This window comes from Nerophis lumbriciformis, linkage group LG03 (assembly GCF_033978685.3).
Source record: "Nerophis lumbriciformis linkage group LG03, RoL_Nlum_v2.1, whole genome shotgun sequence".
NCBI classification, from domain to species: Eukaryota; Metazoa; Chordata; class Actinopteri; order Syngnathiformes; family Syngnathidae; genus Nerophis; species Nerophis lumbriciformis.
Window position 1 is genome coordinate 28,325,001 of NC_084550.2, and position 20,000 is coordinate 28,345,000.

At 39.4% G+C, this 20,000-nt stretch overlaps 1 protein-coding gene across 2 annotated transcripts in view; it reads left to right on the top strand.

Moving 5' to 3' along the window:
- The window catches only part of ctnnd2b (catenin (cadherin-associated protein), delta 2b), a 367,161-nt gene that overhangs the window by 50,988 nt on the left and 296,173 nt on the right, over positions 1–20,000 (top strand). For both annotated transcript variants that reach the window (XM_061936381.2, XM_061936403.2), the window contains exon 2: positions 15,569–15,705. In XM_061936381.2, the coding sequence (XP_061792365.2) occupies positions 15,574–15,705 (132 nt within the window). In that variant the 5' untranslated portion in view covers positions 15,569–15,573. The remainder of the gene's footprint in view (positions 1–15,568; positions 15,706–20,000) is intronic.

A 20,000-nucleotide genomic window follows, 5' to 3' on the forward strand; every position in this document is an offset into this window, starting at 1 on the left:
TGATCGAGGGCGAGTTCTTGGTTTCTTATGTGGGTTTATTGTACGGCAGTTTCATTAACGCCCTCCCAGCGCGGTAACAACACACAACAACAGCATTTCGTCTACCGTAAAGCAGTTCGTCTGCCGTAAACAGCAATGTTGTGACACTTTTAAACAGGACAATACTGCCATCTACTGTACATGCATATGTGACCCACCCATAATGTGTCACATTTTTGTGTTGATTTATTTTTTTTATTTTGTGGTTTGAATTCGTTTTTGGAGCTGTCATTCCACATTTATCAGTATTCACATTGGTCAGTAGGGGGGCAGTAGGGCGTTTCTTCCCAATTGAATGCTATCACCTGCAGACCGGAAGTGTCTTGTCATTCTGATGAGCGTGACCAGTCTGTGAACAATTGAAACGTCCTGTGTGCTTTTTCCTCCTGTATAACAGGTTAGTTTTGGTGAATCAACTCACTGAATAATATCCATGTGATCTTTATAAGTTTAAGTACACATTGTGATGGTGGAGCCTAACTCTAAAGTGTTTGTGAGTTGTAGTTTGTATTTGTGAATGAATCCAGTGCACAGCTGCAGTAATCAATACAAAATGGCGACTTGAGTACGCAATGTTTATATAGGAACTTCTGATCCTAATTCAGACTCCCAAATTAGAGCTCCCGTTTTCTTATTGATTTTATAATGTATATTTGTATAATGTGTGTGTTCTGAAATAGTGACAGAGAATAGAACAAGGATGGACAATTCAACCCTTAACTCAACAATTAGTAGATGAGTGTTATGTGTGTGTTTATGTGTAAATAAATGAACACTGAAATTCAAGTATTTCTTTTATTTATGTATATATATATATATATATATATATATATATATATATATATATATATATATATATATATATATATACATAAATAATAATTTATTATATATATATATATATATATATATATATATATATATATATATATATATATATATATATATATATATATATATGTAATAAAAAAAATATATATAGCTAGAAGTCACTGAAAGTCAAGTATTTTTTATATATATATATATCTTAACCACGCCCCCAACCATGCCCCCCACCCCACCCCGACCACGCCCCCCACCCCCACCCCCACCTCCCGAAATCGGAGGTCTCAAGGTTGGCAAGTATGTATGTATGTAATGTTTGACTATTTACATGTGTGTGTATATATGTATGTATATGTTTGTGACTATGTACATGTGTGTGTATATATGTATGTATATATGTATGTTTGTGACTATGTACATGTGTGTATATGTGTATTTATGTTTGTGACTACATGTGTGTATATATGTATGTATATGTTTGTGACTATGTACATGTGTGTATATATGTACAGTATGTATGTATGAAAGAATATACGTATGTATGTATATATGTATGTTTGTGACTATGTACATGTGTGTATATATGTATGTATATATGTATGTTTGTGACTACGTACATGTGTGTATATATGTATGTATAAATGTATGAAAGAATATACGTATGTATGTATATATGTATGTTTGTGACTATATACATACAATATATGGCTGCTGATGTGTGAGTAATTAGTAGGTTGGTAATTCGGGGCCACACCGATGAGCTCCAAGGGTCAAAAGACAGGATTCCTCACGTGGGCTCGGCGTGGTGCCTTCACAGCACCACAACAGTGTGGGAGATCTCGCCTTCTGAAACACACTTCTAAACACTCCCTGCTGAAATAAAAGAAAATAATCAAAATCCGAGCTTATACCTCAGTAGAATAAAGCCCCAGGGCCCTTAATCTGTCATTCCAAGTCTTGTGTCTGGCGGCACGTTGGCCCCTGTAACCTACTTGTGACGGCTGTTGTCGGGGAAAGCCGCTTTGTGGCGCTGGTTTGCATCCAGGCTTCCCCGTCCGCTTGGCTGGCTTGACCTACATTTGGCTGCCTTCCCTGCTCCCATGTTTGTGTTCTGAAATCTCAACCCAAAGCTTGAATTACTGCAAGGAATCGGGATTTGGGTTTGTAGGAGTCGTTGGTTGATTACTGAGTCGTTGGTTGATTACTGAACCTCGTCCCTCCGGGTGTTTGCTGCTCTCTCCATCCACGGAATGACTAACAAACGTAAAGATAAAATGTCCTCTGCGCCCTAGCTCGAGGCTAATATGCATTGGCTTTGCCATTGACGTGCTTCTGACTAGCATTAGCAATTTTACATGGCGATTTGAACACCTCCAAACATGTCAGTGAAAACCGCAACTAAGATATCGATTCTTAATTGATTCAAAACAATAAAAAATCAATTATTAATTAGTCTGCTGACGTATGCAGTGACATTGTACCATTTTGTCAACATTATGAGGGACAAACTGTAAAAAACGGATTATTAATCTACTTGTTCATTTACTGTTAATATCTGCTTATCCACGGAATGACTAACAAACGCAAAGATAAAATACCCTCTGCGCCCTAGCTCGATGCTAGTATGCATTGGCTTTGCCATTGACGTGCTTCTGCCTAGCATTAGCGATTTTACATGGCGATTTGAACACCTCCAAACATGTCAGTGAAAACCGCAACTAAGATAGCGATTCTTAATCGATTCAAAACAATGATAAATCGATTATTAATTAGTCTGCCGACGTATGCAGTAACATTGTACCATTTTGTCAACATTATGAGGGACAAACTGTAAAAAACGGATTATTCATCTACTTGTTCATTTACTGTTAATATCTGCTTATCCACGGAATGACTAACAAACGCAAAGATAAAATACCCTCTGCGCCCTAGCTCGATGCTAATATGTATTGGCTTTGCCATTGACGTGCTTCTGCCTAGCATTAGCGATTTTACATGGCGATTTGAACACCTCCAAACATGTCAGTGAAAACCGCAACTAAGATAGCGATTCTTAATCGATTCAAAACAATGAAAAATCAATTATTAATTAGTCTGCCGACGTATGCAGTAACATTGTACCATTTTGTCAACATTATGAGGGACAAACTGTAAAAAACAGATTATTAATCTACTTGTTCATTTACTGTTAATATTTGCTTATCCACGGAATGACTAACAAACATAAAGATAAAATGTCCTCTGCGCCCTAGCTCGATGCTAGTATGCATTGGCTTTGCTATTGACGTGCTTCTGGCTAGCATTAGCGATTTTACATGGCGATTTGAACACCTCCAAACATGTCAGTGAAAACCGCAACTAGGATTGCGATTCTTAATCAATTCAAAACAATGAAAAATCGACTATTAATTAGTCTGCCGACGTATGCAGTAACATTGTACCATTTTGTCAACATTATGAGGGACAAACTGTAAAAAACGGATTATTCATCTACTTGTTTTTCTTTTACTGTTAATATCTGCTTATCCACGGAATGACTAACAAACGCAAAGATAAAATACCCTCTGCGCCCTAGCTCGATGCTAATATGCGTTGGCTTTGCCTTTGACGTGCTTCTGCCTAGCATTAGCGATTTTACATGGTGATTTGAACACCTCCAAACATGTCAGTGAAAACCGCAACTAAGATATTGATTCTTAATCGATTCAAAACAATGAAAAATCGACTATTAATTAGTCTGCCGACGTATGCAGTAACATTGCACCATTTTGTCAACATTATGAGGGACAAACTGTAAAAAACGGATTATTCATCCACTTGTTCATTTACTGTTAATATCTGCTTATCCACGGAATGACTAACAAACATAAAGATAAAATGTCCTCTGCGCCTTAGCTCGATGCTAGTATGCATTGGCTTTGCCATTGACGTGCTTCTGGCTAGCATTAGCGATTTTACATGGCGATTTGAACAATTCCAAACATGTTCGTGAAAACTGCAACTAAGATAGCGATTCTTAATCGATTCAAAACAATGAAAAATCGATTATTAATTAGTCTGCCGATGTATGCAGTAGCATTGTACCATTTTGTCAACATTATGAGGGACAAACTGTAAAAAACGGATTATTAATCTACTTGTTCATTTACTGTTAATATCTGCTTATCCACGGAATGACTAACAAACATAAAGATAAAATGTCCTCTGCGCCCTAGCTCGATGCTAGTATGCATTGGCTTTGCCATTGACGTGCTTCTGGCTAGCATGAGCAATTTCACATGGCGATTTGAACACCTCCAACTAAGATATCAATTATTTTTCGATTCAAAACAATCAAAAATCGATTATTAATGAATCTGCCGACGTATGCAGTAACATATTGCGCCATTTACCATTTTGTCAACATTATGAGGGACAAACTGTAAAAAACGGATTATTAATCTACTTGTTCATTTACTGTTAATATTTGTTTATTTTCTGTTTGAACATGTTCTATCTACACTTCTGTTCAAATGTAATAATCACTTATTCTTCTCTTCTTTGATACTTGACATTACTTTTGGGTGATACCACACATTTAGGTATGGATGCGATACCAAGTAGTTACAGGATCATACATTGGTCATATTCAAAGTCCTCATGTGTCCAGGGACATATTTACTGACTTTATAAACATAATATGAATTTTAAAAACCCCGAAAAAAATTATACGCTCCTGTACTTGGTATCATTACAGTGGATGTCAGGTGTAGATCCACCCATGGTGTTTGTTTATATTGTGACGGTGGTGAGCTATTGTATCCTCCTACGGTGTGTAGTGAAGCATGTTTAGCTATTCCTCGTCCTCCAGTGATAATCGTACATGTAAGAAACTCACTTTATTCGTCGCCATGAAGGCCGGGATTAGTGATTTAGAAGTAGCTAAAACACTGTGGATGGACGTTAGCCACTAGCTAGCTAGCCATGTGTTAAAGCAGCTCTTCCTGAGGGTGTTTCAGTGTTATAACTTCACCTTAATCTTTACTTTTTAGACCAAAATGCGTCCATTCTCCCTTTTCTGTCTACACACTGTGTCTGCTTGTAAGTACTCTGTGTGTGTGCGCTGCCCAACATGCTCCTATTATGCTCCTAAAAACCAGCAATGTCACCAAGTAAAAAGAAATAAAATATGTCGGTACTTTTCAAACAGAGTATAGTACTGTTTTTGATTCATTATTACCAGGATATTATACTAGTACCGGTATACCGCACAACCCTAGTGCAGTATTAACACTTTATAGGGCGCAACAAGAGACTAAACAATTAATAGTAAAATAGGTATGTTTGAGTATGGACTCCAGGTGGTAGGACTTGGACCGTATCAGTTGAGCCTAGATGGAGGGAAACTGAAGTGAGCGGCCAAGTTTTGGTGTGACGCCGCTAAAGGTCACGGTAAGGACTCAGGCGCAGTCTAGCGTTCAAACCCTGCAACCTTCTTCTCCTGTCACCCTCGGCTGGGCGCTACTGAAGGAAGCAAAGACGAGGAGGAAATAGGTCAAGTGTAGAGAAGGTAGGAGGAGGCAGGTCTAGGAGAAGGAAAGGAGGCCAAGGCAGCAAGGGAGTGAACACTTTTAAATATAAACAAGTTTGCACCTGTTTTAATTAGTACTGTCCAAGCATTCAAAGATTTAATCGTGATTAATCACATTTATGGTAACAGTTTATCTGAATTTGCAATTAAATTCAGGTTAACCATGACCAAAAATGTGATTAATCACGACTAAATTCAGGTTAACTGTGACCATAAATGTGATTAATCACGACTAAATTCAGGTTAACTGTGACCAAAAATGTGATTAATCACGATTAAATTCAGGTTAACTTTGACCAAAAATGTGATTAATCACAACTAAATTCAGGTTAACTGTGACCAAAATGTGATTAATCACGACTAAATTCAGGTTAACTGTGACCAAAAATGTGATTAATCACGACTAAATTCAGGTTAACTGTGACCAAAAATGTGATAAGTCACGATTAAATTCAGGTTATCTATGACCAAAAATGTGATTAATCACGACTGAATTCAGGTTAACTGTGACCAAAAATGTGATTAATCAAGACTAAATTCAGGTTAACTATGACCAAAAATGTGATTAATCAAAATTAAATTCAGGTTAACCATGACCAAAAATGTGATTAATCACGATTAAATTCAGGTTAACTATGACCAAAAATGTGATTAATCACGATTAAATTCAGGTTAACTGTGACCAAAAATGTGATTAATCACAACTAAATTCAGGTTAACTGCGACCAAAAATGTGATTAATCACGATTAAATTCATGTTAATTATGACCAAAAATGTGATTAATCACGATTAAATTCTGGTTAACTATGACCAAAATTGTGATTAATCACGAATAAATTCAGGTTAACCTTGACCAAAAATGTGATTAATCACGACTAAATTCAGGTTAACTGTGACCAAAAATGTGATTAATCACGACTAAATTCAGGTTAACTGTGACCAAAAATGTGATTAATCACGATTAAATTCATGTTAATTATGACCAAAAATGTGATTAATCACGATTAAATTCTGGTTAACTATGACCAAAAATGTGATTAATCACGAATAAATTCAGGTTAACCATGACCAAAAATGTGATTAATCACGACTAAATTCAGGTTAACTGTGACCAAAAATGTGATTAATCACGACTAAATTCAGGTTAACTGTGACCAAAAATGTGATTAATCACGATTAAATTCAGGTTAACAATGACCAAAAATGTGATTAATCACGACTAAATTCAGGTTAACTGTGACCAAAAATGTGATTAATCACGATTAAATTCAGGTTAACCATGACCAAAAATGTGATTAATCACGACTAAATTCAGGTTAACTGTGACCAAAAATGTGATAAATCACGACTAAATTCAGGTTAACTGTGACCAAAAATGTGATTAATCAGGATTAAATTCAGGTTAACTGTGACCAAAAATGTGATTAATCACGATTAAATTCAGGTTAACTAAGACCAAAAATGTGATTAATCACGATTAAATTCAGGTTAACCATGTCCAACAATGTGATTGATCACGATTAAATTCAGGTTAACTGTGACCAAAAATGTGATAAATCACGACTAAATTCAGGTTAACTGTGACCATAATGTGATTAATCACGACTAAATTCAGGTTAATTATGACCAAAAATGTGATTAATCACGAATAAATTCAGGTTAACTATGACCAAAAATGTAATTAATCACTATTAAATTCAGGTTAACCTTGACCAAAAGTGTGATTAATCACGACTAAATTCAGGTTAACTGTGACCAAAAATGTGATTAATCATGATTAAATTCAGGTTAACCTTGACCAAAAATGTGATTAATCACGACTAAATTCAGGTTAACTGTGACCAAAAATGTAATTAATCACGATTAAATTCAGGTTAACCATGACCAAAAATGTGATTAATCACGACTAAATTCAGGTTAGCTGTGACCAAAAATGTGATTAATCACGACTAAATTCAGGTAAACTGTGACCAAAAATGTGATTAATCACGACTAAATTCAGGTTAACTGTGACCAAAAATGTGATTAATCAGGATTAAATTCAGGTTAACTGTGACCAAAAATGTGATTAATCACGATTAAATTCAGGTTAACTGTGACCAAAAATGTGATTAATCACGATTAAATTCAGGTTAACCATGACCAAAAATGTGATTAATCACGACTAAATTCAGGTTAACTGTGACCAAAAATGTGATAAATCACGACTAAATTCAGGTTAACTGTGACCAAAAATGTGATTAATCAGGATTAAATTCAGGTTAACTGTGACCAAAAATGTGATTAATCACGATTAAATTCAGGTTAACTAAGACCAAAAATGTGATTAATCACGATTAAATTCAGGTTAACCATGTCCAACAATGTGATTGATCACGATTAAATTCAGGTTAACTGTGACCAAAAATGTGATAAATCACGACTAAATTCAGGTTAACTGTGACCATAATGTGATTAATCACGACTAAATTCAGGTTAACTGTGACCAAAAATGTGATTAATCAGGATTAAATTCAGGTTAACTGTGACCAAAAATGTGATTAATCACGATTAAATTCAGGTTAACTAAGACCAAAAATGTGATTAATCACGATTAAATTCAGGTTAACCATGTCCAACAATGTGATTGATCACGATTAAATTCAGGTTAACTGTGACCAAAAATGTGATAAATCACGACTAAATTCAGGTTAACTGTGACCATAATGTGATTAATCACGACTAAATTCAGGTTAATTATGACCAAAAATGTGATTAATCACGAATAAATTCAGGTTAACTATGACCAAAAATGTAATTAATCACTATTAAATTCAGGTTAACCTTGACCAAAAGTGTGATTAATCACGACTAAATTCAGGTTAACTGTGACCAAAAATGTGATTAATCATGATTAAATTCAGGTTAACCTTGACCAAAAATGTGATTAATCACGACTAAATTCAGGTTAACTGTGACCAAAAATGTAATTAATCACGATTAAATTCAGGTTAACCATGACCAAAAATGTGATTAATCACGACTAAATTCAGGTTAGCTGTGACCAAAAATGTGATTAATCACGACTAAATTCAGGTAAACTGTGACCAAAAATGTGATTAATCACGACTAAATTCAGGTTAACTGTGACCAAAAATGTGATTAATCAGGATTAAATTCAGGTTAACTGTGACCAAAAATGTGATTAATCACGATTAAATTCAGGTTAACTGTGACCAAAAATGTGATTAATCACGATTAAATTCAGGTTAACCATGACCAAAAATGTGATTAATCACGACTAAATTCAGGTTAACTGTGACCAAAAATGTGATAAATCACGACTAAATTCAGGTTAACTGTGACCAAAAATGTGATTAATCAGGATTAAATTCAGGTTAACTGTGACCAAAAATGTGATTAATCACGATTAAATTCAGGTTAACTAAGACCAAAAATGTGATTAATCACGATTAAATTCAGGTTAACCATGTCCAACAATGTGATTGATCACGATTAAATTCAGGTTAACTGTGACCAAAAATGTGATTAATCACGATTAAATTCAGGTTAACCATGACCAAAAATGTGATTAATCACGACTAAATTCAGGTTAACTGTGACCAAAAATGTGATAAATCACGACTAAATTCAGGTTAACTGTGACCAAAAATGTGATTAATCAGGATTAAATTCAGGTTAACTGTGACCAAAAATGTGATTAATCACGATTAAATTCAGGTTAACTAAGACCAAAAATGTGATTAATCACGATTAAATTCAGGTTAACCATGTCCAACAATGTGATTGATCACGATTAAATTCAGGTTAACTGTGACCAAAAATGTGATAAATCACGACTAAATTCAGGTTAACTGTGACCATAATGTGATTAATCACGACTAAATTCAGGTTAATTATGACCAAAAATGTGATTAATCACGAATAAATTCAGGTTAACTATGACCAAAAATGTAATTAATCACTATTAAATTCAGGTTAACCTTGACCAAAAGTGTGATTAATCACGACTAAATTCAGGTTAACTGTGACCAAAAATGTGATTAATCATGATTAAATTCAGGTTAACCTTGACCAAAAATGTGATTAATCACGACTAAATTCAGGTTAACTGTGACCAAAAATGTAATTAATCACGATTAAATTCAGGTTAACCATGACCAAAAATGTGATTAATCACGACTAAATTCAGGTTAGCTGTGACCAAAAATGTGATTAATCACGACTAAATTCAGGTAAACTGTGACCAAAAATGTGATTAATCACGACTAAATTCAGGTTAACTGTGACCAAAAATGTGATTAATCAGGATTAAATTCAGGTTAACTGTGACCAAAAATGTGATTAATCACGATTAAATTCAGGTTAACTGTGACCAAAAATGTGATTAATCACGATTAAATTCAGGTTAACCATGACCAAAAATGTGATTAATCACGACTAAATTCAGGTTAACTGTGACCAAAAATGTGATAAATCACGACTAAATTCAGGTTAACTGTGACCAAAAATGTGATTAATCAGGATTAAATTCAGGTTAACTGTGACCAAAAATGTGATTAATCACGATTAAATTCAGGTTAACTAAGACCAAAAATGTGATTAATCACGATTAAATTCAGGTTAACCATGTCCAACAATGTGATTGATCACGATTAAATTCAGGTTAACTGTGACCAAAAATGTGATAAATCACGACTAAATTCAGGTTAACTGTGACCATAATGTGATTAATCACGACTAAATTCAGGTTAATTATGACCAAAAATGTGATTAATCACGAATAAATTCAGGTTAACTATGACCAAAAATGTAATTAATCACTATTAAATTCAGGTTAACCTTGACCAAAAGTGTGATTAATCACGACTAAATTCAGGTTAACTGTGACCAAAAATGTGATTAATCATGATTAAATTCAGGTTAACCTTGACCAAAAATGTGATTAATCACGATTAAATTCAGGTTAACTATGACCAAAAATGTGATTATTCACGACTAAATTCAGGTTAACTGTGACCAAAAATTTGATTAATCATGACTAAATTCAGGTTAACTGTGACCAAAAATGTGATTAATCACGATTAAATTCAGGTTAACTATGACCAAAAATGTGATTAATCACAATTAAATTCAGGTTAACTGTGACCAAAAATGTGATTAATCACGATTAAATTCAGATAACTTTGACCAAAAATGTGATTAATCACGATTAAATTCAGGTTAACTGTGACCAAAATTGTGATTAATCACGATTAAATTCAGGTTAACTTTGACCAAAAATGTGATTAATCACAACTAAATTCAGGTTAACTGTGACCAAAAATGTGATTAATCACGACTAAATTCAGGTTAACTGTGACCAAAAATGTGATTAATCACGATTAAATTCAGGTTATCTATGACCAAAAATTTGATTAATCACAATTAAATTCAGGTTAACTGTGACCAAAAATGTGATTAATCACGACTAAATTCAGGTTAACTTTGACCAAAAATGTGATTAATCACAACTAAATTCAGGTTAACTGTGACCAAAAATGTGATTAATCATGATTAAATTCAGGTTAACCATGACCAAAAATGTGAGTAATCACGACTAAATTCAAGTTAACTGTGACCAAAAATGTGATTAATCACGATTAAATTCAGGTTAACTATGACCAAAAATGTGATTAATCACAATTAAATTCAGGTTAACTGTGACCAAAAATGTGATTAATCACGATTAAATTCAGATAACTTTGACCAAAAATGTGATTAATCACGATTAAATTCAGGTTAACTGTGACCAAAATTGTGATTAATCACGATTAAATTCAGGTTAACTTTGACCAAAAATGTGATTAATCACAACTAAATTCAGGTTAACTGTGACCAAAAATGTGATTAATCACGACTAAATTCAGGTTAACTGTGACCAAAAATGTGATTAATCACGACTAAATTCAGGTTATCTATGACCAAAAATTTGATTAATCACAATTAAATTCAGGTAAACTGTGACCAAAAATGTGATTAATCACGACTAAATTCAGGTTAACTTTGACCAAAAATGTGATTAATCACAACTAAATTCAGGTTAACTGTGACCAAAAATGTGATTAATCATGATTAAATTCAGGTTAACCATGACCAAAAATGTGAGTAATCACGACTAAATTCAAGTTAACTGTGACCAAAAATGTGATTATCCATCCATCCATCCATCTTCTTCCGCTTATCCGAGGTCGGGTCGCGGGGGCAGCAGCCTAAGCAGGGAAGCCCAGACTTCCCTCTCCCCAGCCACTTTGTCCAACTCTTCCTGTGGGACCCCGAGGCGTTCCCAGGCCAGCCGGGAGACATAGTCTTCCCAACGTGTCCTGGGTCTTCCCCGTGGCCTCCTACCGGTCGGACTTGTCCTAAACACCTCCCTAGGGATGCGTTCGGGTGGCATCCTGACCAGATGCCCGAACCACCTCATCTGGCTCCTCTCCATGTGGAGGAGCAGCGGCTTTACTTTGAGCTCCCCCCGGATGGCAGAAAATGTGATTAATCACGACTAAATTCAGGTTAACTGTGACCAAAAATGTGATTAATCACGATTAAATGTATACTGTACATGTACATATACAAGTACATATACATACATACACTCATGCATATAATCACATTTTATCAAACATATATTAACATTGTTGCCCTAGGGTAAACTGGGTAAAAAATATTTGGTAAGAAATATTTGTGATACATATCCGCCTGCAACCTGTGACCTAGTACTTTAGCGCCTCACCCAACTGTCAGGTTCAAACACCGATGACATCTATTAGACAAGACAAGAAGCAAAGAAATCAAACAGAGACAGGATTTGATTTAGCTGATGAGGAGAACGCATAGACCTGTACCCTTGCACAGTGTTGTCCCACGCCCTGATGAGGGAGTTCCACGCCTCCTCTTTTATTTGGGCCTTTTCTGGTTACATAGCCTTACATTACATTATGCAGCTGCTCCTAAGGGGAGGTGGTCATAAACAGCTGTTGCACTCGGTCATAAAGAGTTTAGAGAAAAGGTGCCTGGAGCGGTGTCAGGTCCTGCTTCCTCTCCGCTTTGTAGATCTCGGGTCAGGACAAGATCCTCCCGTGGCTGACAATACATCAAAGAAACCCATCACACACAGTGGAGTTTTACAAGCCTTTTGCTTGATAAGATGAAAGACAGCTTTTTTCTTCCCACAGGGGACCTGAACTCAATATAACACAGAAGTTGTGTGATAACTTCTGTGCAATTATTCTGACACCAACGCTGCAAAACAACCAAAAGTGATTAGAGAAACAACACAAGCAAGAAAGGAGACCTCGGAGGCAACTGTGTTCATGATGGTCTGCTTGCCAGGAATAATAACGGCTGCTAAAATTCGGCAGTTGACCTGCCGCTTCTCTTCTCTTTTTTTGCCCCCCCCGTGCTTCAACGTTAAAAGTTAAAGTACCACTGAGAGTCACACACGCGCAGTAGGTGTGGTGAAATTACCCCTCTGCATTTGACCCATCCTCTTGTCCCACCCCCCTGGGAGGTGAGGGGAGCAGTGAGCAGCAGCGGTGACCGCGCTCGGGAGTCATTTTTGGTGATTTTGACCCCCAGTTCCAACCCTTGATGAGTGCCAAGCAGGGAGGTAATGGGTTTGAACTCACGACCTACCGATTACGGATACAGATACCAGTCTGGAGGTTGTGCTAGCTGTTTTAAGTCATGACCCAGTAAGGGTGTAAGGGCACGAGGAATCCAGCAACATGCAATATTTATTCGTTTCATGGAAGAGGAAAGGATAGCAAGGCGCCGCAGAGGAAGACCGTTTGTGCTGATTGTGTAGGCCTACGTATCCTAGAAGTCAACATTCCAGGCGGTAGTTGACTGTCTGTATTGAGCAGATCGTCGGTCCATTTATCCTGTTGCTGTTGCGATCTCGTAAACAACTTTGTGGGACTTTTTTCAAAATGGCAGGTCTGTGTTGTGGCTAGGAGAAGCGTATATCCGGGTGTAGCTCGTCAGTTCGAACCAATCACCCAACACCTACGTATTTGAGTTCCTATGGGACTCTGTTTAAGCCCAGCCTCAGAGTTGGAGCTAAAATGGTTCGATGATCTGAGGGGCCGTGGTCCCTCGTTCCCGTACGTCGGAACACGACGAAAAACAAAATTGCTGCAGTTCAGCTAAATGTGTTGCTTTTCTGACATGGACTTGTTTCTTCAGAAGGTCTTATCTTTGTCCACGGGATGTCAGATAATGATTGGAAACTCAAGACGTTCTTTACAAGTAAATGTCAACTATTGACCACGACTGTATTCGTTGCAAGTTATTCCGGGACGAGTGCTTCCGCAGTCATTGGTGCATACTGTGTACGGTACTGATCCTTATGTAGAGACTGTGAGTAAACACGGACCTGGTCTTATAGGCTCGTAGGACAAGGCTGGCTGCAGACGGTGGTCTTGGCAGATGGCTCTCCTCCGCCGTGGTCGGGGGGGAGCGAGAGCTCTGCCAACTTCCTCCAGCTGGGGTTCGCAAAGTTCACCTGGATGCAGGCTGTAGGCGTCATGGAATGGCGGTCGTGTGTCGGAGTAGAGTTTTAGCAGCATGATGCCCTGAGGGAAGAAAGTCTGACGGCGGTCTCAGAGCTGCTCAGTTTAATCGGAGGTCAAGGGAGGGTTTAAAAAACCGTCAAAACCTCTTTCTGTCTGGGATCTGACTTGATGTTTCTTGATCACCACAGAGATGTCATCTTGCATTCTCTTGTCATCGTCTTTCTCCTCCCCAGAGTAGTAGGACCCCTCAGAATTCCTTCCCCTGATGATCCCTCCTGGTAACATCCGGCTTGCCTCAGAGGATGCAAGACTGCAGGAAGATCGTCCTGTAGTTCAGGCTCTTCTTCGTGGCTGCAGTTAGCTTCCTTTTTCATTTTTGTTTTTACAGAAACTTGCATCTGCTTTAGGTGCATGAACTAGCCACAAGCCCAATGTGAGAGAAACTCGTTCTTGATTGAAAAAAAAACAAAGAACAGGGGCAGATTTAGTCATTTGGGGACCCAAGACAGACCTAGTCATTGGGACCCTCCACATTACAAGAGAAAACATGGCAATTGAACATGTTCAATCAACCAATTAACCATAGGGCTGCACAAACCAAGCAATGGTTGACAAGTGGGTACAGGTTTTGCAAATTATTCATGGTCATGTGAGAGTCCAGTCCTTTGGGGGCAATCAAAGGATTGTATGAGGCCTACATTCCAGGTCATAGAGGAGTGGTCCACACTGGGTCATGACTTGAAACAGCTAGCACATTCCTCCAGACTGGTATCTCTACAGGGGTTATCCGTAACCTCTGCTTGAAGCATCGGGGGAGCAAAAAAGAGAAGAGAAGCGGCAGGTCAACTGTTTTAAAAGCGAGAGTGTTTAGATGAGTTTTGAAGTGAACTGGCATCCAATGTCATTACAAAACGTCTTGATTTCGAATCGAGAATCATTTTGAATCGAGAATCGAATTGTTACCCCCAAAAAGATGAGTTTTAAAAGGTAGGACTGAAATGCTTTTACCTCACACTAAAAAATGCTGGGTTATTTTGACAACCCAATTCATGAGTTGCGAGTGTTGGGGTGAATATTGGAGTTGTTTTTATGAAGAGCTATCCATTTTTGTTGGGTTATAAGGGTATTATTTTAACTCCATTTCTGGGATTTCAAAACAATGAACCATTTTTGGGTTGTTTTTCAATGAGTAACGCATTTTTGGGTAAAAGGTTTTTTTTTTATTAAAAAGGTCCTTTTTTCTTGAAGGGAATTTAAAAATAAATAAATAAATAAAAAAAAGAGAAGAGTTGATAGTCATGAATCCAACATAAACCTTGAGCCAAATTCTTCAAAAAGTATGAATATTGACAAGTGACTGATTTTGAACCAAAGTGGTTTTCATTATTGCCGTACTGCACCCTCTCCCATGTGGCTCAAAATGCTTTCCAAACAAGTCCATGGTCTCTGCCTACATCCTTGCTAATTTGTTTTCACCTCGGTGTTGAGAAGTCCGGAGGGCGTCACCATCCTTCAGCCAGCGATGTCGCCTGATCTGTGAAATGGTACTAACCACTTGAACGCTCCCTCGTTTTCTAGGAGTGATGCCAGTGCCCGAGGCGGTGTCTGACACAGCCGGCGCCGCCACCATGTTGAGTCCCGTCTTCAACGCCTCCAACGGGGACGGCTCAGAGTCGGAGACCACCTCCGCCATCCTGGCCTCCGTCAAGGAACAGGTCAGAACTGCAAACACTCAAAGGGGAATCGTCATAGTTGATGGAAAATCATCGACTAAAAGACGTGTGGAAGAGGAACTACTCTACCTTTTCTTGTTGCAAAGTGCTGGCAGAAGCTGGGCAGAGCTGCAGTGTTGTTGGGTAGACAACTAATTACTAATTCTACCGTTCATTCACATTGATCATGAGAGCATAGTGGATTGATTGGATTTGTCCACAAATGTGTTCTTTGTCATGTGAACCACGTCCAGTCTGTTTAACTCACTATATATTGTTACATGGCAGCAGTCACTAGCAGACCTACCATGGCTTAGAACATCTTCTTAGAAAGTCCAAAGTCTAGTTAAAAAAATGTACAGTGGTGGTCAAAAGTGTACATAGACTTGTAAAGAACATCATGTCATGGCTGTCTTGACTTTACAATCATTATTTTTTTTTTGTGATGTAGTGATTGGAGCACATGGTGCAGTTCAGCTAAATTGGTTGCTTTTCTGACATGGACTTGTTTCTTCAGCATTGTCCACACCTTTAAGTCAGGACTTTGGGAAGGCCATTCTAAAACCTTCATTCTAGCCTGATTTAGCCATTGCTTTACCACATTTGAGGTGTGTTTGGGGTCATTGTCCTGTTGGAACACCCAACTGCCCCTTCGTTCGTTCGTTCGTTCCTTCCTTCCTTCCTTCCTTCCTTCCTTCGAACGAAGGAACGAACCAATGAACGAACCAACGAAGGTTCGTTGGTTGGTTGATTGGTTCCTTCTTTCTTTCGTTCCTTCCTTCCTTCCTTCGTTCCTTCCTTCCTTCCTTCCTTCCTCCGTTCGAACCAACGAATGAACCAACGAAGGTTCGTTGGTTGGTTGGTTGGTTGGTTCCTTCCTTCCTTCCTTGGTTCCTTCCTTCCTTCCTTCCTTCCTTGGTTCCTTGGTTCCTTCCTTCCTTTGTTCCTTTCTTCCTTACTTCGAACGAAGGAAAGAAACAACCAACGAACAAACGAAGGTTCGTTGGTTCCTTTGTTGGTCCGTCCGTTCGTTCGTTCGTTCGTTCGTTCGTTCGTTCGTTCGTTCGGTCGGTCGGTCCTTCATTGGTACGTTCCTTCCTTCCTTCCTTCCTTCGTTCGAACGAAGGAAAGAACCAACAAACGAAGGTTCGTTGGTCCGTCCGTACGTCCGTTCGTCCGTCCGTTTGTCCGTCCGTTCGTTCGTTCGGTCGGTCCTTCGTTGGTACGTTTCTTCCTTCCTTCCTTCCTTCCTTCCTTCGTTCGAACAAAGGAACGAACCAACGAAGGTTCGTTGGTACGTTCCTTCCTTCCTTCCTTCCTTCCTTCCTTCCTTCGAACGAAGGAACGAACGAACCAACGAAGGTTCATTGGTTGGTTGATTGGTTCCTTCCTTCCTTCCTTCGAACGAAGGAACAAACCAACGAAGGTTGGTTGGTTGGTTCCTTCCTTCCTTCCATTGTTCCTTCGTTCCTTCCTTCCTTTGTTCGAACGAAGGAAAGAACCAACCAACGAACGAACGAAGGTTCGTTGGTTCCTTCGTTGGTCCGTCCGTTCGTTCGGGCGGTCCTTCGTTGGTACGTTCCTTCGTTCGTTCTTTTCAACCCACTTCAACCGTCAAATAATTCCTCTTAATCAGGACAAAAAAACTAAGTTGTTTGTTGAACTGTAAAAATTCCCACAATGGAACTGCTGCTTTAAATTGGACAATGAAAAAGGAGGATTAGCTCCAAATTCTTCAGGACAAGCTAAAATCATCAGCCCAGAGGTTGGGTCTTGGGCACAGTTGGGTGTTCCAACAGGACAATGACCCCAAACACACCTCGAAAGTGGTAAAGGAATGGCTAAATCAGGCTAAAATGAAAGTTTTAGAATGGCCTTCCCAAAGTCCTGACTTAAATGTGTGGACAATGCTGAAGAAACAAGTCCATGTCAGAAAACCAACACATTTAGCTGAACTGCAATAATTTTGTCAAGAGGAGTGGTCAAAACTTCAACCAGAAGCTTGCCAGAAGCTTGTGGATGGGTTAGGGTTAGGGTTAGCTAACCCTAACCCTAACCCTAAATTATTGGAAACTCAAGACAGCCATGACATGATGTTCTTTACAAGTGTACGTACACTTTTGACCACGACTGTATATATTGATCAGGGGTTTGACTTGAAGCCATTAATGAATACTACAGGTCCAACCCTACTATGGTCCGGTGCACAAAGAAAAGTACATACTGGTCAGTTTTTTAGAGGGATGCCACAATCCTCCAGTGAGTGAAATGTGGCAAATTCTGACTTACCATCAATTGTCCTAAATAACATTTATGGGGATCCACTAAACTAATGCACCACGGTCCGTTGTAATCCACCCGACAGATATTCCCAGCATGTCCCCAAATGTTGGACAGACGGGCTGAATCTGAACCAACATCGCCACCCAAGTCATATTAGGCATGTATTTAAAAAGTATTTCAAATCAGCTTACGCTGGTATAATACCAGTCGCTAAATAGCAAAATCAGACTACAGCAGATTAAAGCTAATGTCGGAGTGAGGCTTCAGTTGGGAGATAAACATGGCCTGCGGCTGAGTCCAGGCCCTGAGATTACAAGGTAGCTACAGTTACACCCCGGCACATAAGTAGGAAGCAATTACTTTAAATACTATATAATATATTCTGATATGAGTATTGACCGGGTGTAAGCAATCAGTGAGTCAGGGTGGACATTTTTAAGAAGTCCTATAAGGCTAGGCTATTCAACTGAACTCTTTTGGGTGCCACATTTCCAGATAGCTAAGGACAGGACTTCTCACTTCACCGTTTTTCTCATTTTGAACATAGCATCCTTTCATCCATCCATCCATCTTCTTCCGCTTATTCGAGGTCGGGTCGCGGGGGCAGCAGCCTAAGCATGGAAGCCCAGACTTTCCTCTCCCCAGCCACTTCATCCAGCTCTTCCCGGGGGATCCCGAGGCTTTCCCAGGCCAGCCGGGAGACATGGTCTTCCCAACGTGTCCTGGGTCTTCTCCGTGGCCTCCTACCGGTTGGACATGCCCTAAACACCTCCCTAGGGAGGCGGTCAGGTGGCATCCTGACCAGATGCCCGAACCACCTCATCTGGCTCCTCTCGATGTGGAGGAGCAGCGGCTTTACTTTGAGCTCCCCCCAGATGGCGGAGCTTCTCACCCTATCTCTAAGGGAGAGCCCCGCCACCCGGCGGAGGAAACTCATTTGGGCCGCTTGTACCCGTGATCTTGTCCTTTCGGTCATAACCCAAAGCTCATGACCATAGGTGAGGATGGGAACGTAGATCGACCAGTAAATTGAGAGCTTTGCCTTCTGGCTCAGCTCCTTCTTTACCACAACAGATCGATACAGCGTCCGCATTACTGAAGACGACGCACCGATCCGCCTGTCGATCTCACCATCCACTCTTTCCTCACTCGTGAACAAGACTTTGAGGTACTTGAACTCCTCCACTTGGGGCAGGGTCTCCTCCCCAATCCGGTGATGGCACTCCACCCTTTTCCGGGCGACAATCATGGACTCGGACTTGGTCCGACCGGTTTCCTTTATTTTAAATCTTTTACCGACCGTGAACAAGACCCTGAGATACTTAAAGGGGTCTTGTTCACTGAATCAGAGCAGCTGGGGCAGTATTGCAGTCTCTCTGCCGCACTGTTGCGACGAAACGAGAGCTGAGCCAGAAGGCAAAGCTCTCGGTCTACCGCGCTATCTACATTCTTACTCTCACCTGTGGTCATGACCGAAAGAATAAGATCGTGGATACAAGCGGCCGCAATGAGTTTCCTCAGAAGGGTGGCTGGCATCTCCCTTAGAGATAGGGTGAGAAGTTCAGTCACCCGAGAGAGACTCTGAGTAGAGCCGCCGCTCCTTCGCTTGGAAAGGAGCCAGCTTAGGTGGTTCGGGCATCTCGTGTGGATGCCTCACGAGCATCTCCCTAGGGAGGTCCTCGTTGCCTGTCCCACTGGGAGGAGACCCCGCGGCAGGCCAAGGACCAGATGGGGGGGATTACATCTCCTCTCTGGCCTGGGAACGCTTCGGAATCCCCCAGGAGGAAGTTGCTAATGTTGCCCTGGAGAGGGAAGTCTGGGGGTCTCTGCTGGAGCTGTTGTCCCCGCGACCCGATTGTGGATTACTGACAGTACACTTTGGAAAAAAGAGATCCATTGCCCATTTTCTCCTTACGGTCAGTCCAGACTCATGATCAGAGAGTGACACTGATGACTAGAATATAGTCTGAAGGTGAACGACTTACTCTTGAAGAACAGTCAGAATAAAGTTTACT